The 21,208-nt window shown below is 39.9% G+C and overlaps 1 protein-coding gene across 8 annotated transcripts in view; it reads right to left on the minus strand.

The window, feature by feature from the left end:
- TTLL5 (tubulin tyrosine ligase like 5) overlaps positions 1-21,208 on the minus strand; it is a 126,938-nt gene that overhangs the window by 63,767 nt on the left and 41,963 nt on the right. For 7 of the 8 annotated variants that reach the window (XR_004241067.1, XM_032113471.1, XM_032113469.1 and 4 more), the window contains 9 exons: positions 20,179-20,324; positions 18,911-19,202; positions 14,785-14,905; positions 12,490-12,636; positions 10,258-10,358; positions 7,300-7,433; positions 6,567-6,680; positions 5,766-6,176; positions 4,120-4,310 (listed from right to left, as the gene is read on the minus strand). Coding sequence is in view for 7 of the 8 variants with exons in the window: in XM_032113471.1 (XP_031969362.1) it covers positions 4,120-4,310; positions 5,766-6,176; positions 6,567-6,680; positions 7,300-7,433; positions 10,258-10,358; positions 12,490-12,636; positions 14,785-14,905; positions 18,911-19,202; positions 20,179-20,324 (1,657 nt within the window). In the remaining variant the exon portion in view is untranslated. The remainder of the gene's footprint in view (positions 1-4,119; positions 4,311-5,765; positions 6,177-6,566; positions 6,681-7,299; positions 7,434-10,257; positions 10,359-12,489; positions 12,637-14,784; positions 14,906-18,910; positions 19,203-20,178; positions 20,325-21,208) is intronic. The other variant, XM_032113476.1, reaches the window with a different exon arrangement.

Below are 21,208 nucleotides of genomic sequence, written 5' to 3' on the forward strand. Positions count from 1 at the left end.
CCATCTCTCATATACTAAGAATTGTATATCCTATGAGTATCAGTGTGAAGTTCCTATCTGATGTTTCAGGAGTGGAGAGGACTGACAAGACAGAAAGCTGAAGTAATCACAAAAGTCTTGTTTTCTTAAGAGGACAGATTTTAAACATCTTTTTCAAAGTTCATCAGATACTTACACTTAAAAATTTCCCTTTGAACATTAGTATTTTAGCAGGAAATAATAAAATAGTATCAATAGTATCAACAAAATTATATATTTTAAAAAACCCTCAATAATAAACTAATTTAATACAGAGGCTAGAAAACAAGAGTGTAAAAGAAGAAACATGAAACAGGTGCTTTGTGCATGGGCAGAAAACAGTGAAGAACAGCAGGGATTGGAGAGGGACAGAGGTGGACTCCCAACCAGAATGACAACATCATTCCAAGCTGCTGAGGCTACATTCCTGGGAACCCCAGAAACCCACAGTACTATATGGATACCAGAAGCAATTCTCACAAAAAATGGGAATGGAAAATAAGCTTCTCAGCTGCTTTTGGAAGGAGGTATGTATTCAGAGCACCCCAGCCTCCAAGACGCAGCTTGGCACAACACAAGGAACCAACGCACAAAGACATTCATCTCTCACATAGAAGTTCCTGCCCTTGGGAAAAAAAAATACAAACAAGAAAAACACCACAAAAATACAGTCCACAGCAATACCAGCATTTTCAAAACTCACTCTTTCATATACCCCCTCCAAATCAGTGGTCCTAATCTTATCATGAAACATAATTAAATCCATATATCAAGTCCTTTTCATACCAGCCAGGTACTTTCCAACAAGGTAGACTAACTCCAAGTTTCTGGAATGGCTTTAAATAATTGTACTATTTTTATTATTAGGTAAGTAATGTTCTCATCTTCATGCCAATTTATTTAAGAATGCTTTTTAAAAAAATACTATCATATTTCGAGTGGTTTAAACAGAGCAGTGAAAAGGAGGAAAGTAACAATTCAGTCTCCTGTCTAGAAATGCAGAGGAAAGTAGTGCCCTGTTTAATTAAGTGACCCTGATACAAGCCCTTTCTCTACTCTTCTCTCAGTTTTCAATCCCTTAATTCTCCTGTCCCAAAGCCACCAAAGTTTCATAACCCAGAATCCTCAAACACTCCCATCTCAAGCCTTTCCCCCTTTCATCTCATACCAATAGTCTTTGACTTCCCAATTCTCCCCAGGTGTTTACTAAATCCTCTCCCATATATTTCTCTGTCTTATCCACCTCTGCCTTCCCTCTCCTAGTTCAGACCAAATCCAGGTCTGCCCAAATCTATAACCACAAAGCAAGTAGCTTCAACAGTACCTCTTCTTCTGCAAATAACTTTCCAAACTGCCAGCCTGCTCTGCAATTCCTGCACTTCTATTTATTCAATGCCCCAGCTTCAAATCCACATCTATGCCTGGCAGTTCAAACACAGATATCCTGGTTCCAGGTCCCACAACAATAAGCCCAAGCCTTGCTGCCATACTACTATGCTTTTATTGTATGTTGATACCTCTTACTGCCCTTATTGTTATGGCAGCCCTGTCTACTCACAAAACACCTGGGTCCTTCTTGCAAGACAAGCTTTAAAATCCAGGCTGGATCAAAAAAATAATCAGAATGACTCTTTAATGACTGACAAAAGAGTAGAATGTGTCCACGTGAAAAAAAAAAAAGCAAAAAAAAAAAGCATAAGCAGTAACTGCATGCTTTAGTTACGATACATTGGGCTTTGCAGCTACATCCGAACCTTCCAAAACATCAGTGTTTCAAGTGTGCTTAAAACAATGGTCTCAGCTTAGAAATTGCTATGTGCCATAAATTCACTACTGAGGAGTCAGATTGCCTTAAAAACTGCTCTCACCTAAATCGAAGTCTTCATACTAAGCAAGCTTCAGATTCAGATTTCATCTCTCCAAAGGCGTTATTTAAAAAACATGCCCAGAAAAAAAAAAAAATCAAAGTAGAGAGCAGATGTCTAGAAGTGAAAGGACACAGGCTCAGGAAGGAAACTCATTGTCAGATAGAACTCCAGCTCTAAACTTTTTATTGACTCGTGAGTTCCTTTCTACATGGATCTTTTTCATGACGACAGAAGATGACAAAGACACAACCCAATCCATGCTTCTGTATTTCACTACTGAAGCAAAGCCTGTGCAAACACTGCATAGTTGAATACAAAATATCACAGAGTCAGAAAGTCTGCAGTGTCTGCTAGGAGCTGTCTTTTGTTTGCTTGTTGCAAAGAAGGGAATCAGAACCATCATTCTCCACTATGCAATTCCCACCTCTTCTGTGGGAAAGTATCTTGGAAGAACCCAGAAGCAAAAAGCAATGCAGACACATTTACTACAGCCAACAAATTTCCAGGCCACCCATGCACTTCATAGCCACTTTCAAACTTGAGTACACCTACACGGATTGACTGACTGGTGACTAAACAGGTTTCAGCTGCCATCAGAGTATGCTCTTTTGTCACCCAACACAGCTGCTCTCATGAAGCAGCACTGCCCTTCCCATGCAGATCTTAGTGAATTCCTCTCTGAATTCCCCCTCCTATACTTCCTAATTTATCTAGGAGTAACTAGCCATGGTAGGAATTCAGGAGTTTAAAAATCATTTAATAGCTACACAAATGACTGCAAGAAGACACATTGGGTTCTCTAGACAGACCTAAGAAACCACAGGAGTTGAAGCAAAATGGGTAATGTATAATTTTAGGGGAAAAGTCTATTAACTTATTTTTCAGAGTTCTTTTCTGGAAAGACTGAAATGAAATAGATACATTTCAATTTTTTTCCCAAGTATTTGTTTAGATACTAACTTTTATCCAAGGAGGCAGTTTCCACCACATATTTAGCTTTCAACGAATCAGCCTTTCCTAAATGAAAATGTTTCACTATCAAAGTTTTTGAACAGTTTTACTGACAATGTTTAACTTAAAACCAGATGAGAACCAGACTGACAGCTCTGAGTATTACTGGACAAGCAAACAAGAACAAATTGCCTAAACAGGATCTGGCCTTATGCAAGACCAGGCCTCAGCAGCACTAGAATAGTCAGTGCTCACATTCTCTCCTGAGTCCATCAACAAGAAGGGACTTTGCTTTGGTGATATATCCTTTAAAAATGACCTATCTGCAAAGAAAAATCTATTCAGCTTCCTAAAGTCATAGATGTACCCCACATTTTGAAATAAATATATCACCGATTGCGTAACCAGATATTCAAAATCCAAACATACAACAATAAAATTGAAAGAAGCAGAGCGAAGCAAATACCAGCAGCTGTTGCAACTATTACAAATGCCTCAGAAAACTTAGCAAAACATAACCATTAAAATGGTAATTCCAAAGTAAAAGAATCAAAGCAAAGACATTCAAATTGTTTGTCTCCAGCAAGTAAAGAGAAAAAATTATTGTCCAAGGCAAAGTGCCTATACTGGAAAATCTCCAGTTGGCGGCTTAATTAACTGAGAAGCGTTCAACTTGAACACCTTTGATGAGCACAACTATAGCATATTATAAAGCAAAAAAATTGTTTATGTGTAGCCATTTAGGGCATAATTCAACAAGAAATATGAAACTGAGTGGAATTCTACCACAACTCAATGTACGTTTCATATATATCACCATGTTTGACAAAAGGATTATCATTCCCCATGCAAGTAAGGACTTCAGTGTGTCTTTACAATGTTATTGGAATACAGAATTTACATCAGAACCCATTCTGCAGACTTTCATGCTCAGCACTGTGATGACACACTGGAGGAATGAAGCAGCAAATTGCATGGAAGCACAAATCTGAGAAGACCTGGGTTTATTGTCTAGTGAGACAAAGCATGGATTCCATTTTTTTTTTTGAAGATATTTTCTAATCCTCTGCTTTTTCTCCTATAAAATGACTTCAAGACGTTCTTGTCATCTCACAGAAAATCAAAATTTTGGTGACTGTAAACACTTTAAAACAACAGGACAGAAGCTAATTTTCATGAGATTTACTCCTTACAGCATTATCTCGGCCCAGCCCAGTGCTGACACAGAAGCCTGTAACAAACTTCTCCCTTGCACAGGGACCCTACTTTAGTGCTTACATACCTGCTGTGTAAGCAGACTGATGTGGCTTGCTGGGGAATACGGGCAGGCTGCTTGCTTTTCCACCGACTGCTGCAGTTCTGCTGCTACCACACTGGGGCCATGACGTTTCCCCTGGGAAGAAGCATGTTCTGCATCTTTGTGCATCCTGGCTGGGCCCACGCACTGCCCACTCGAACTACGATGGCACAGACCTACCAAACAAACATTTCAATGTGCTTAATGAACATACGGTATGTCAGACTCTCAGCCTGCTGATCACAGACACAAAAAGCAGGTAAGATACCAAGAAGAATACAGAATACACCAATTCTGCATGGGTATTGCCCATATGAACAATTAGCAATTCCAAACCCACATTCTCTTTATTACAATGTATCTAATGGCACCCAATTCCAGAGACATTGGCAGTTGTTACCCAAGTTAAATCTGTAATGTTTTTTCTTAAAAACAAACTGACCTCTTTAAGTAAGCTACTCATTTGAGAAGTAAGATGTATTTTAATGCTAGAGGGGTTGTCAAAATATATATATAGCAACCCTAGTAAACATGTGCTGACCCTGACACATAACCTAGAACAAATACATACCATCATTCAAAATACAAAAAAATAAGTATTATCAGGACCACAGCTGTTAGCCTGTGTGTAGTTCCCAAAAGTTTCCTAATAGATTACAGTCTGCATGCAACGCCTACAGTTTCTTCTACCCTTCAGATTCTTTACACTCTAAAGCTGCATTGCTCAACTGTGTTCTACCACAGCACAATAGCTGAGAGGTCTCTAAACCTTGTTTTTAGGATACCCTTGGACATGGCAGTGCTGAAACATCCTAGAGAATGAGATACTGTAATGATTCACTCAGATCCATCTTTTCTGGAGGTCTTGACACACTAAATATTCAACACTTACGAAGTTTCATTACAAGATTTCTATGCTTGATAGACAACCAAAGAACTAAGACAGCACACAGACTGAGACAGGACTTCTGCTAATGAAAACAACATTAAACCCACTAAAGATATATGAGATCAGTAACATAATGAAGAAAATATACAATACTTAATTTCACAGCTCTTTTTGAACAAGTTCAAAGGCTGAGTTCAAAGCACAAGGCTGAGGGGAGACCTTATCACTGTAACTTACCAGAAAAGAGGTTTTTGTGAGGCAGGGGTCGGCCTCTTCTCCCAAATAACAAACAACAGGACAAGAGGAAATGGCCTCAAGCTGCAGCAGGGCAGTTTTAGATTGAATATGAGGAAAAATTTCTTCACCAAAAGGGTTGTCAAGCACTGGAACAGGCTGTCCAGAAAGTGGTTGAGTCACCATCCATGAAGATATTTAAAAGACATATAAATGCGGCTCTTAGGGACCTAATTTAGTGCTGGACTTGGTAGTGTTAATTGTTGGACTTGATGATCTGAAAGGTCTTTTCAAACTCAAATGATTCTACGATTGCCTGTTCATCTGGTCAATAAAAGGGCATCTGGCTAACAAGGGCTGCATCCTGCACTCCCGCTTTCTGTGAGAAATTTAGCACCATCCAACAAGACGCAATTCTAGAAAAGTAAAATTCCTACCTACTCTACAACAGAAATTACACAATCTCTGTACTGAACTAACAGGTTGTTATGAATCCCAGAACACTCACCAACTTTTCCAGAGGATGGTCGGGACAATCTTTGGCTATAGATCTGAGCAGCTCTCTGAAAAGATGAGATTGGGCCAAGGGTGTAGCTACCCGAACGAAAACGATGTAACCCTGCAAGGCTACAAGTCTCAGTGGACACTGGGTTTGTGAGGACAGAAGAGCTGTCAGGAGCTGCGCTCTGCAAAGAGGGTAGTGGGGGTGGGGACTGAATCAGTCTGGGACCAGCAGGAGGAGCTGGCAATGAAGGGTGACCAGCCACCTTTGAATTTTCAGAGGCTGCAGGCTGAGATGGCATCCAAGAACTGGTACTTCTCTGGAATGTGGCACCAGGCGTAGAGGAAGGAGCACTAGGAGGGCTGCACCGACGTAATTTCCCTTCGGCATTTACAGAGAAGGTGAGTCCTTCTGGAACTACACAAAGATAATGAACATACTGTGTGAGGAAAAAGCTGCTTTTTAGGTCCTTTGATAATACCAACACACCAAATGCCTGTATTCAGACACACTGAAGCCAAAATGACCTCATCTACCAGCAGAGACAAGAAGAGGCTCTACATGATAAATACCCTCTTTCAAAGCCTGCCATATCTAGACCTTACCCCCCCACCCCAAGGGAGGGGCAGCTAACTCTTTCCTACTGCCTACTCTACAGCATCTTCTCTCGTGTTTAAAAGTAAAAATTGGGCATTTGGATCTCTCAATTTGAACCCAAAGGTTTCAACCTTTGTTTAAAACAGTATTAAAAGCAGTATATGCATTCAATATTTTTTTATTGATGATTATTTAAGTCAGTTCACTTACAGCTTGATTTAGCTTCTTTGGGTTTACAGCCTTTTAGTGCTCCTTCTGCAGGCAACTCTGCAACTGAACCTTTGGGATGATCACCTTTTATTTTTTTCATCATCTCAGGATGCTCTATAACAAAATCAAGGAGTTAAGAAGTCAAACATTGCAAATTGTGGTATCACTAGAACAAAACTGCAGAATTTACCCTTGCTATAATTGACTTTCTTGCTAATATTTCCTGTAGACCACGCAACTTCATTGATGACAATTGTGCTCTCATGTGCAGTAGCATGGACTACTGGATATATAGGGCTGGCACACTCTTCCTTTCCATGGAATGCCTAATTAAGCTCAAATATACAGTCTCTGGCCTCCAATGGATACACACACTGTAGGCAGCAAAATGTAATTGATTTCTTTCATCCCTTACTTTGATTTCAGGATTCTCTGTTCACTTCAATTCTTACTGCCTTCAGTTTGCACATTCTCATTTCAGTCACGAACTACCATATCTAGTTCCTTATAAATGCCAGTCTAGGTTCAACCCATTTCACTTCAGGCAAAGAAAGTAGGAGTGAAGTTACTCTGGTCTTCACATAAGACTGAGTAAAAAAAAGAAAAAAAAAAAATTATACGCAACCTCAAGAAACCTGAGTAACATTGTGGAGGGGTTGTTCTCTTTTCATAGACTTAAGTTAAACTAGGTTTGTCTGGGCAACATCATCTCAGAACTGCCTGCAAAACTTACCACCTTGGGGCTGTTTCTCTGACTGGTGACTGCTGTTGCTGTGTTTTGTGCTTGTGGATTTTGTTCCTAGGAAGACACTTGCTGATTTGTTTTGGTGTGTGTAAAATGTCAGTACTTCCTCCAGGTCACTTTCACTGCAATAGGGAGAGAAGAATGGATGTAGAGTAAAGACACTAAGCTTTTCTGCATTCATGTAACAATCAAAGACAAGAAACAATAAGGAAACTGAAGAGGGCAGTGGGGAAAAAAAAGGTTACACTAGACAAGCTAATGATTTGCTCAGTTCTACAGGGTAAGAGCAGAAGGAAGGCAACATGCCCTGGTTAAACCTGAGACTCCCACTAAAATACCACGTTCTTATGCAACAGAAAATTCAAGGCATTCAGGAGCCTTCCCAGGATAAATAAAGAGCAAGTGAACACTCCAAACACATCTGGGGAGATTAGCTGAACATGAGAGATTCCCTTCACAGCTAAATTTGTGAATCTTCTCCAGGTGCTCTTTAGAATAAGCAGCTATTTTCTCATGAGAGAACTCAGCTCAGCCTCTGTTTTATAGTCACCATTAGTAGTTTCTATTCAGCAGCAGAGGGAGAAGAGAAAAGAAGGCAAAAGCTTGTTAATTAGCCAAAACTGTGCTACAACCAGAACAGTCAAAATTTTGGTGAAACTCACAAAACTTGCATATGTTTCCCATTTTCTTTACAATGACAAAGTGGAACAGCCCCAATATCCTGAACATCTATTGGTCCCAAAACAGTATCAGTTACTTGGCCATTCTTATTAGAGCTTGTGCAAGCTGTAATTCCAGTTGTTTGGTATCTAACGTGATTTCCTTTTGCTTTATCATGTTGCCTCAGCATCAGTGAGTGGCTGTATGGCATGGCAAACACCACAGTAAGTAGTATAGTGCCAGCAATGCTACAAGGAAATGTTAACACAGGAGCAGAGATTAGCAGCAGTTAGAATCTTTCAAAACATCCTGTGCATATCACAATTGTAATTAGTATTAGCTAGCCTAAGATTTGGTAAAAGCCATGTCGAAAGCTGATACGCTGAAGTTTGCAGCATGCCCTGAAGACCCAACTTCACTTTTTCTCCCAGAATACAATGAAGAGGAAATATAAGAATGAGAAGTTGCTGGTGGAAAAGTGGTTTAAGCTTTTAAATTAATTTACCAGTATGTATGTGCTTTTACAATGCACTGAGGACGTTTAGAATCAATGGTCATAGCATATGTATAACTAAACACAATGACATCCACGTGATATCAAAGTTAGAGAGTCGAGACAATCTCAATTAAGAAGCAATATTTATTACCCATTTTCTCCACTGTTGCATTCACTGTACTGCAGAATGAATACTCAAAGTGGAAATCTATCCCCTTTGCTTGGCTCCAAATTACTTGCTCACTGCTTTAAGCTTGAGGCACAAGGCCAAGTGTCAGACATCAGAGTTTCAAACATACCTGATACTTCATAAGAAGCAGAAAGATCATCACTAGAAATTGTCTGATTGTTGGCAAACCATTCTATATCACTCAGTCAAACAATCCAGCAAAAATCTCCAGCCCCAGCCTCGACTGCATCAGGCCATGATGGCATGGTAGCCAATAACATGAAAATAGAAGAATTTGCAGTTCTGTTCCATACAGCTATCTCTTAACATTTCTGGCAAAAAGGAAAATGACCTGCCTAGGACAGAACAGGCATTTTAGTGGCCAGAACAGTCAGAGAACCAAAAGCATGCCATGGTCCCATGTAATATGTATTTCTAGCAAGAGCCATAGATCCTATGGTGTATGGTAGTCAGACATCTTTATCTGAAGATTTTTCTGCAATCCTGTAAAGCTGTTGCAGTAATGACTCCATCAATTATTTTAGTAGAAGGCAAAATACTTCTTTTCATAAGTATGTATCAAGACAGACGGTGAAACCACCTGAACTTAGTTAAGATGCCTCAGCTACAATCCACTTCTAATCATTCACTGTAAGTGCTATCCAAACTGAGAAAAATAAAGAACAGTTTAATAAGCAGTCATGAAAAAGAAGAAGTGACCATCAATCCTCACAGAAAAAAGAAGATGGGCATTAAAAAGGCAGGTAAGCTTTGTCCTGATATTGACAGGGGTTCTTCCCCATATAGGCATGTCACTCCACTCTCCAAAGAATGGAGTCAAGAGGAATTGCTTTTTGTGCTCAAGAATCAGAGACTTTAACTGTGGTTCACTGAATAATTTCAGACCTCTCCATAGTCAGATAGTTATAATACCATTGTTTTTCATACAATGCTACAGGCCCTAAGGAATACTTAACTATTTTCAAAATATGTTTCTTACCAGACTCTTTTAAGTTTAAAGCAGATAAAGCACAGTGACAGGAAATGCTGTTTTTTCATTGTGAAAGTAACTGCTTGAACTGCTTTAGCAGGTCAAATAAGAGGCCTAACTCCCTTCCTCACTCATCTCAGAAAATCCAGACCTGGAAAATTCCTGAAGAGAGGCAGCAAGCATGAGATTTGTTTCTGAGAGCAGAAACTTGAGTCAGACCTATAACAACTGTTCAACCACAGCAGCTCAAGATCATCTGAGCAGCAGCTCTAGTTTCATTCTCCTTCTGAAGTACTGCCTTATTTGCTCCAGCATCACAGGAAAGGAGACCGTTAACTCACCAGCAGCAGTTTGAAATTTATACAGGCCAGGGCAACCACTGCTGTCCTTTGGGAAGTTACTTAATGGTCAAAACATCTATTGTATGTTCTCTATGCACCAGATGCTGATGTTACAAGTGTTTGGCTGCAGGCAGAAAGACAAGAGAAGACAAGCTCTCTGTCCCTCAGCAGGAACAGGTCCTACAGTCAATAAAGGTATCTAGAGGCCTTAGATCAATCAAATCATCTTTAGAACATCACCTTCAAGGCTGAGAGATTGTTTATCAAAGGGAATAAAATCTACTCCTACCTTGCTGTGGCAATGAAGTTCTGAAAACTTTCAGGATTCACTCCTTCCTCCTCCTCTTCCTGTTTCTTTTTTGATTGTTTCTGGACCATCTGCTCTGTTTCCTGTTAATAAGCAGTATCAGTAAGTGTCTCTATGTTCCATGGCATAGCTACAGCTCCCAGAATACAAAAATCATGGGATCTAAGAAAAGAAAAACATCGCTATGTGCAACAACATGAATAAATATGGAGAGCCCCAGAGACAGCATCCTAAGCATACACTAAACTCTTCATTCCTCCACCTGACACAATTGATTTGCTGGGAAAAGGTCAAGTCTTCAAAAATGTGTGCTGTTCCTTCAACTACACTCTTTGCTGGAACATAAGGAAGTACGGAAGGGAAAAAAAATTAAAATCATTCTTAATAGATATTAGGTCCCCTTCTGTCACAGAGTTCCTCCAAACAGCTTCTATTTGCGCATTTGTCCCAGAAGCAGACAGATAGAAGAAAGGAGGAAAAAAATATAAAATTAATCTTAAAGAAACTGAAGGATGTCTGTGGAAAATCAACAGATTTTCTAGTATAAACTAGTAGTTCTCTTGAGCTTCTCAAGCAGCAAATTGCTGAGGCTTATACACATACCAAAACCACACTGCTTCAGCAAAAACTAAGAAAGTAAAATAGTACCACCTGTGGCAAACATGTTTATACACTGAAATATACTGGAATAAATGGTAAGCCTTTGTGTGTGAAAATCTGAGCAAGTTTTCAGATATAAATGATCTATTTTACACCAGTAGAACTGGTTGGCACTAGAGGTTGGATTGATACAAACTTTTTTGTTCATTAAAAAAACCTTCAGGCCTATCTGCAATACCCATACCAGCTTAAAAGCTTTATCTGACCAGACTTGACCTCCACATCATTTCTTCCTGCTGGTAGCCTGAGCATTCCCAGGACAAAGGGGTCAGATACATCTTTTGAAACATAATTCAAGACAGAGAAGAAAAAGCCAGTTTGGGACATCTTTCCCCTTTACTACTTAAGTAAACGTCTGGATAATACGTGATCTCTTTTACTTAATTTTCTGGAGCTGTATTCTCCTCTTCTGTGTCATTATAGATGATATATAAAGCTAGTAGCAGTCCCTATTATATCTGAAGTTACAAGTCAATGAAAGAAGTCTATACGTTGGAATCAGAAATCAAAAAAAACTCACAGCCTAACAGTCTCTCAAGGGCTTAAACACGTAGACTCTGAAACCTCAAGTGATATGTTCTCACTTGTTTTAACTGAGAAAATATGTTTATGCACTGATTTATTACCAGTTACACAGCTTTATTTTGTGAATTTACTCAAGCGTTAGCAGAAAATCCTAATGTTTGAATACAATTTGAGTGGAAATTATATCCAAAGCAGCTGCATTCTTCACTCACCACAGAACCACCCAAGTGTTTTGTGGTTACTCCTAACACAGTAATTCAGCAAGCATTAGGCATACAAGGCACTCCCTGGAACAGATTTGGTTCAATACCAACCTTGCTTAGACAGATCAGGTTACCAGATGTCAGTTCTGACAAGGTAATGTAAGTGAGCATCCTCTCCTAAAGAGTAGAAGCTTGGAGGCCTCTATGCAGCAGCCTCTGAAAGCTAAATTTCAATTACCCTTGTTCTAGCACTAAAGAAATGCTAGCGGGCAAAGGAAAGGGGAAGCTGTCCTTGCCAAATAAGTAAATAGAAGATTAGGTTGAAACCACTATGCTAAGAACACTACCTTCTACATCTAAAGATGTGAAAATTATTTAAATTAGGACCTACATCTCCTTAACACTGAGCATGCAGAGTACCTTACTACAGATATGTAGCAATGCCTCAGTATACCAAGCAAATAGTAAAATACATATTTCATGCTATTCTGTATAAAAATAACTTCAAAAAAGCACCATAAAAAGAAGAAGTGGGAACAGGCATTACAAAGCACTAGAATCAAAGACAAGGCAAAGCAAAAGCAAACTGCCAGTTAAATTCCACTTCATTTCAGCACTTCTTTTTATGCACATAATTACTGGCCTGCATATATTATGTAATAATGTTGTTGCCTATCTGACAATTTCAACAAAGTACCATTATTGGATGTACAGCTGCAAGCAGACCATATAAATAACAGAACAGTACCTTTGAAACAGCCTGCTTGAGATACTTTGTAAGAGGAAAAGAGAAACCAAAAGAAGAATCAAAAAAAGAATTAGTCACCTTGTTATAACAGATGATGAACTCGCCCAGCTGGCGAGCCAGGATACGACGACGATCGGTTAGTCCTAAATGACGGCTGGGGATCAGCAGCCTCAAGGACTGACGAAGGTTGCTGGCAGCTCGCTTCAGAAAGCGGATGACAAGCTCCTGCAAGCAAGAGAGATAGAGTTAACAACGCACTATCTGCAAGATGTGGGGAGAAGAGAATAGAGATACTACAGCAGCTAAGGACTGGCAGGAACTAAACATATTGTCCTGAGAAAACAAGCTGAAACTGGCAGGCAAAAGCATTCTGCAATATGCACTTTTAATACAGCCCTATAAATCCAATGTGGAGGAGAAAAAACACTGGTGCATCTTGCCTGACATGGGTCAGAATTTTGAACACTTGAGAAGTGTTTGTCTCAAAAGCATGGCAGAAAAAGGAAAAAAATAACCAATCAGCAAAAAGCAGCGACACAGAATAACCTGTAAAACCCAGTATCTTAGGAGAATGATCCCAAAAACCTACCTGCAATGTGTTAAAGAAGGCCTGTGATAAAGTGCACTGACATAAAACTCTTTTAGCACTACCACAGGAAAGGGGATCCTGGTCAGATATCTCCACTACAGTGGGCAACCCCATTTCAGCATTTTCCATATATATACTTGCCTCAGGTTACAATGTAAGATGTAACCAAAAGTATGTATTCTATCACCATCTGTTAAAACCAGGTGGGGCAGTGTTCTTTATCTCTTCCACGACACATCCCTGATAACTCCCTCTGGGGGGTATCTTCTGTTAATGGGCCATCCACCCTCACTGCATGATTCAAAATTACATCATCCCATTGTGAGATGCTCCGCCCAGAGGGAGGAACCAAGCATTCCTGCCTGGGTATAATCTGAGGTTTGGGACACCACACTCAGCCCTTACCTACTGGGTTCCCAGAGGAGAAGAGCTACATAACCACTACTGGGCCTTAGAGGAAGACCAGACCCTTCTACAGGATCACCCCTTCAAGAGAACCACATCTATCACTTCAGGAGGACTGCAGCCACCACCTAATCGGACTGGTACCGCCACCCTGCCAGACAGGGTGTCAGGTTGTATTCTGACTGTCAGTACTTCTGTACTACTGCATTTATTTTTAATTTTCCTATTAAATTGTAGTTCTGATTTCAAGTCTCTCACTGGTTTGCTTTCAAACTAGTACAATACTATTGCCATACCCTCTTCACAGCAATAGACGACTACATCTACAGCCATGTAATTCCAGTCCCTCACCATGTCTGTTTGACCTCTGGTGGAGGAAACATATGGCAAAGCAGATCCTAAGGCAAGATACATCCTGTGAGTATTTTGAACCCTTTCTGTGTCTCACCTCTGGATTTGCTTTTGCTTAGGAGCTCTGCTAATGCATAAATGAGAAGCCTCACAGCCAAACTATTGGATTTCACAGCTCGCCTCTCACTGCCATTACTCCAGGCTGGTTTGATCTGTTATTTTAAACATTATTCTTCACAGTACAGCAGACAAAGTGACTCTCAAAAAGCCCGTTTTAATTTCCACTTGGAAAGAGCAGAGGTAACATTTTCCACTGAGCTGAATGATTATTCTTGACACACAATTTTATCTCTGAACTGCACTGGCTGTTTCCCTGCAACACGCACTCAGTGAGAATATATCCAGAAAGCTCAAGAGTCTACTGTACAAAGATCTTTTAGGAAAGTTTATTAAGAGATCTGGGCTTGCTGAGCTTTTTAAAATGCATGCATATCAAACACAGGACTTTAAAATACTGCCTAGAAAAATCCATCACTTTTACTTTCTCTTCTCAGTGGCTTTTACTTTAATTTCCTCTATCTAGAATGCAAGTAAGATTCATAAATGCAGATGTCTGGATATATTACAACAGTACATAAGAGAAAAAGCTTAACTGGGTACCAGTTCTGTTTGAGTAAATGAATGCTTTGCTTAATGCAGCAGAAACCAGATCCTGACAAATAATCTTAAAGAATCTTCTAGAGAAGAATTCAAGAGCAGGTAAGCTCAGAAATCAGTGAAGGAGAACTAACAAGAGATGTGAGCAGCTTGAATGTCAACAACACTCTAGTCATTAAGAGCTGTCTGTCTATGCTCTGAGGTCAGTCAGCAGTCCTACCTCACCTGTATATTAAAAATGCAGCACTAGTAGCTAGACAAAGAAGAGCAACCATCATCTCAGTTGGACTTCTGTACTTGCAAGGAGGGGAAAAACTCTCAAGGTAGATTTCAACTCGACTTCTCAGTCTGGCCAACATGAAGCTTCTTACCATTTGCTCACCCTCTTTGGCAGCCCAGGCAGGATTCTGGATCTGTTGGCCAGCATCCTTCATCAGTCGGAGTTGAACATGCTGTAGATAGGCAGAGAAAGCTGTACGAGCTTGTACTTTGCTGTGGACAAAAAGAATCAATCAGCTATCTTTAGAATAGGAATGGGAAGAGTTACAGCAGTCAGGCACAGCTTATGAACCAAAGCACAGTCAGCAAGGACTTCCTAAGCACACTAATGTTGAAGCTCAAAGACAGGAGGACCTCTTCACCCCACCAGCATTTTCAAGCAGACCTTCAGTTCTGAAGATGGGGTAGGTATTGCAGGAGGTACAAAAGATAGTAGACACTCTCTAACATAATTTCTAAAAATGGAATGTTCTTCCTGCCTTTTACAGCCTTAGTTACTCCCTCTAAAAGCCAGTAACATGGACATCAGCAAAACTGTGTATATTTAAAACAAATTCAAGGCTCTACAGGGCCTCTGTTTTCACAAACATTTTGAACACCACAACAACAGACCATAAAATAAACAAAGGGCTTGGTACTAGTGCCAGAGTTATAACAAAGGCCCTGTAATTCCCATTGGAAATGAAAGAATTAAATCTGTGAAAGTGAGCTCTTTCCCTGCTGGCTCAGGGATACAAGCCAAATTTCATTGAGCAAGGCACCACTGAGGAATGAAGGAACATCAGCAAAATCTGCTGTGCAGCTGGCTGAACATGTTGGGAAGCTGTAAGCATGAACTGAGGAGAGGACTGGGAGGGACACATAGCTTCTCATTCCCTCACAATGGCAGTCACTTTAGTATATGCATCTGTTGTGAGAGAAATTGCTGAACTCTTTGCCTAATTCTGTTCATTGTCCCCTTGGTCTAAACCCTATCCTCAAACATTCTGCTCTCCCAGTCTCTGCTCCTCCTCACAGTTTTCCCTATAGTCGCTAGAAACTTTTCATAAGGATATAGCAGCAGATTGGCTTTAGTGTCAGCAAGAGATTTCCCTTTCTATCACAGCAAGTGTCCTAGTATGTTCTGTAAAATTTTAAGTTTCATCTTAAAACAAACTAGAGTTTTGAACCCATTACTTTCCTGAAGTATTACTTCAGAACTTACTGTTCTAATAAATAGGAACCTCCTCTTACTACCCAGCCCAGCTTCACTCCGGAGAAGTTTGTAATTGCTTTTTCTTTTTCCAACACTGTCCTGTATCTTAAATTTAATCCCTGATGGGTCTCCCACCTTGAATGTCTTTATTAACAGAGTTACATCCTTTCATAGCTTTCATTTTATTGGTGTGAACTATCCACATCTGCCAGTGTCTTCTAACAAAGCACCCACGCTGGTGCCATGATGAGACCAGCAGCTCACCTCCACCTGTGTTCCACTCACAATTTGCCTTCCATGAACGCGGGTGATAGTGTCTGTGTACAATACTCCACATGAAGTCTCAGAAGTATGTCAAGGGATAAACCCTGGAACACATTTGGTGTTTTCATGTATGCAATGAGCTAGAGCTTCGTAAACTTCCTGTGATCAACCAGCATGCAAGATATTTTTCCTCATAATTAATTTCCAGTTGATGTACACCCAGCGGACAGAACTTCTGCTGTAAATTATTAGTTCTTATAAACATCCCCTTGCACTTTGTGCTACTGAATTTCATCCTAGTTATAGTATTTATACCCTCAAAGTCACCCAGTTTTTCTCATATTTAGTCCACTACTTTGGTCTCATGGTAATAACTCCCAAATATTTCCCATTAGCAAATTTCATTAGCACATTTGTATATTTTGTGTCATTCTTGAATTGATTATTAATATCAGCCTCAGACTGATTCCTGAAGAACTTCACCATATTTTTTCTACTTGTTCTCTGCTTCTTATGAATATTCTCAGGTACTTATATGGTCCTTATGACTCCATGTATGAGACCCTGAAATGCTATTAAAAACTCTATGCAGGAATTAAGTCTTTCTGGTTTATGGTTCTGTAAATTTCAGGAACACTATGTTACAGTGTTACACAGAAATCATACCACAGCAGCACTTAATAGAGATCAATGCATCAATTCAGGCAAGAATTGAAGTTCAAATAAAATACATTAGAAGTATCCATGTATCAGCTTAATCATCAGCTTTTGCTGCTTCTGTAAGGTCACATAGGGCCAAAGAGGGGCTAAGCCAATGACAAGTTCACAAGAGTCTCAAGCTAACATTCTCTGTAAATAGCTGTACTGCAGCAACTAAAACGTGATGAAAATACCTGGTTACAAGCTCTGTCTTCCAGGAACTTCAGGGAACTCCAGAATGCACAGCAGGCCTTGCAACATCTCTGAGCTCTGTATGCTACTAGTCACTACGCCTACCTTTTCTTTCCACATGTGTGGAACATTGGGAGAACTCTCTGAAGCCTAGCTGAGAACTAATACTCTCTACTCCAGGCCACCATGTATCAGAAAAGGCTCTCACCTCAGCTCTCTAGAGCTGTCACATTTGGTTTAGGTGCAATTCAAACATCTCATGACCAGTTCAAGATTTGTGCTGGTAGAAATTAAGGAGCCCCCATTATCAACACCAGCACAATAATACAGGTCTTGGCCTGCACCTGATAGTTCTATGACTAAAAACTTCTCCTTTGGTGTGGGGGATATTGAAACCTGAGGCCTTAAATGCAGGAACAAGCAACTTCCTTTTCGTTTTACTTCCTTGGGAATGGCACAGTTGGGGGAACAAGTTTCCTTTGAGTATCACCTCTTCACCAGTAACACCTGATGTGTAGAAGGCAGATATTTCCTCATCAGGCTGACTAAAGGAGAGAGAAGTCCTACAGCCTACAACAACTGACTAGAATGGGCCTGGTTTCTCTCGGATGAAAATTCTATTACTTCAGCTCCTCTGCCTGTTGAGCCCATAAGCAAAGCTTACATCAATGACAGAACAGATGGGGCCAAGCCCAGCACAATCTTGGAACATGAGGTCACCACAAGCCTTATACCCTTCTGTGGGGAATCCCAACAGTGCTGGGTGCTGAGCAAGATTCTGCCAGGAACATCAGACAGAGCTTATGTTCTTGGCAGGAGTCAGTTCTATATATACGTAGATATAGACACAGCATTGCTATGTTTATCCTCAAAAGAGGATTCAGAATCTTCCCTGCCACAGCAGCAAATGTCCTTGCCACAATTAGACATCAGAACAAACCCCAAAGCCATTGAATAAGCCATAATTTCTCTCAGAAACTAAACTAAGGAAGCAACAAGAAACATTTTCTATACCTTTGGACATTTTTCACAGAAACCATAATGCTGCTTCTTGTGTAGGAGATGTAGTCTTCCTACACAGATATACATGATCATGCTTTCTTTTTGCACTTTCTGCAATTAGACAGTTTTGCTACCCACATCCAAGGGGAGGATCATGCTTTGAAACATCTGATTAAGACCCTACTTGGTGTTTTTCTATAGAATCTCCTCCAGCACATCTCTTTTTTCCAAGAAACAGAGTCACGCATCAGAACATACTCTGTTCTGCAGCCATACTCAACAACATGCAGTGAAATGTTTCAGTAATTTGTAACTCTCAAACTACCTCCTAATCTTGCTCTCAGAAGGTGATGACCTTGAGCAAAGATTATTACCAGAGGTAAAATTCGAGAAAACGAGATAAAACAAGAAAACTAATTTTATGGAGAGACAGCACTGAGATATTCCTATCCAACCCTTCTTGGATAATTTAACGTATGTTTATAACCACTTCTTGGCAAATGCAAAGAATGAGAAGAAAAAATTCAGAATTCAGTAGCAGGCATCCTGCATTAAGGCAAAGAGGCATTTTAGAAGCCTGAGCTGACAGCGAGCAGCTTACACCTTCAGATTAAAGAACAGCAATGGAAACTATAGGTCATGCTTTACACTGATCCAGAAGGTCAGGCATTTAGGTAAACTGTCAGACTTTGCAATAGTCTCCCTTCTGTGCCAACAAGATGTCAAGGCAGCCCACAGTTAGACAAAAATCCAGGCCCCTTTTCTAGGGTCTTCTTATCTCCTCACACTTATAACGTGCATCCTCCATAGTTTAACTCATATTAGCTTCAAGTCAAAACTAGAGGCAATATGCAGAAAGCTCTCACCTCAAGTTTCCATGCTTTTGAAGAATCTGAAGCAAGTTAAACTGAGATTCTGAGTCTGGTTTTTGCAGAAACAGCTCTGCTCCATCTCCAGTTTTCTTGTCAGGTTTTTTTGGTAACCTCTCCTTACAAGTAGTTTTCACTGAGTCAGAGAGCTTTGGCTTGTTTTTCACCTGGGTGTCCGAAAGAGAGCAAACACTTCTATCTACCTCTTCATCTTCATCTCCATCCATCTCCTCTTCCTCCTCACCTTCCATGTCTGACTTGAGGGACAGCTTTGTTGGTTCTGATGTGCCTGTAGTAGAGGAGAAATCACTTATGCTAGTTAAGAAAAAAAAAAGTGGAGAGGACAGTTCTACTATTTATACCCTTTGGTTTACCCCTAAACTCTTCTCTGCTAGAAGGACAGAACACCACCATTTTAGAATAGCATCTTAAGCATGACTGTTCTATATATTATTCTTTCTGCTTGTGCATCAAACAGTTTTGAGAAGCCCATTTTCCCAATACTACAGTATACAGACCAAGATTCTTGTTTTAACCTTACAAATGAAAAAAGAATGCCCACACAAAATCAGAAGCAAAGACATTTTCCTATATTTTATGCTGATTCTTACATATATATAGTGACATATACACACCCATACTTGATATATATACACACACATTTTTGTATGTTGTGAGTCAAATACAGCTACAAAATCTAAACTTCCACATGTGCCAATAAAGATCATACACCTTAACATAGCAGCAAAAAACCATCTTATAACATACAAACTCTCCTATTGCAGTCAGTATCACACAGCTATTAGAAAGAGTTTAGATAAAGGCTCCAGGAACAGTCACTTGTGGGGATCATTCACCTTTGTACCATTTTAAGTTTCCAACATCAGTCTGGAGAAAGATTTCTCTTCCCAACATCTTAGAGTCACAGCTGTCTAGGAGAAACAATCTGAAAGGTCCTATCTTTCTCTGAAAAGCTGAAGAATTACAGAGGCACACATACTGTTGAATTCTTTACCCAAAATGCAATCACGAGCTCATCTCCAAGCAAACACTGATTACCTTTAATCATATACGTGGGGGTGTGGAAAGGTGAGAATGAAATTCAAGGCACTAAACAAACAAGAAGCTCAGAAATGGAATGAAGTGAAAACTATTAACATTTGAAACCAGAACAACTCCATTCACACAACTCCATTTCAAACAAAAGAGTCCTTTGCTTGCTTGTTTTTGACTAGCTGCTCATCTAAAACTCTAGCCATGCATACCTGATGATCTTTTCTGTGCTGCTCTAGCCTTGCCATGACATCGACGACGCTTCCGTAACTCCAGTGAAACAAGCTTTCTCTCATAAAAGAGAGCATGAGAGTCCACAGCTTCCATCCTCATATCTGGCCTTCCATTAAGACCTGCTCTGGGAAGCACAGTACAGAGATATCCCTCAGTCTCCCTTTGTCCTTCTCTCCCTGATGATACAAGAGACCTTAGTAGATCAAATTTCTTCAAGAAACATTCTTCCTGATACAGGAAGAAATATTTACCATCAGTCTAACTCTGCTCTACTTAAGCCTATAAATGTTTGAAGAGAGTCTTATATGTACTTCACAGAACATCATCTCTCAAAGCCCCAAGACACACTCACCTAGTGTCACACTTTCATGACTGAGCAGCATCTGCCCATCATGCAACAGCTCAGGGCACAATTAATAGAGAAAATTGCAAGAGTACAAAACAACGAAGGGGAATGGAAAGAGAGCACATGGACACCAATCCAGTTGTCCGAACCATTTATGTAGATAGCTTGTTCTTCACTGAGCGGATTTAAGAATCTTAACATAATAAAAGTGGAATACGTCAAACTTGCTCCAAGTTCTACTTAAGGGATGAGGAGCCCTGCCAGATTCCTTAAGGGAAACATACAAAAGTAACAACTTTCTGCCAGTGCACAAAGATCCAGAAAAGTGCTCTCTATGATATGTGGAAACAAGCACAGAAAATTCTTATTGTTTCATTTATCTTTTTAGATCTAACAAAGTGAATATATGAGTGTATGAAGTCCAAAACCCTCATGCATTACAAGATCTTTTGAGAGAGCTGAATGATGATGCTTATTCCATGGCAGGAATACCAAAGTGAGAAGCCTATGAGGAAAAATTTTAAGGTCCAATGAAAACATGAGCTCTTCACATGTGAGTATATTCTTTTCTCACTGTATTTATGTTTCTAAAATTATTTTCATGGATTTAAGGTAGAAAAGGTGTTGACTCACAACTTGGAAGATGAAGCTGTGGAAATCTA

This window comes from Corvus moneduloides, chromosome 6, assembly GCF_009650955.1.
Source record: "Corvus moneduloides isolate bCorMon1 chromosome 6, bCorMon1.pri, whole genome shotgun sequence".
Taxonomy (NCBI): Eukaryota; Metazoa; Chordata; class Aves; order Passeriformes; family Corvidae; genus Corvus; species Corvus moneduloides.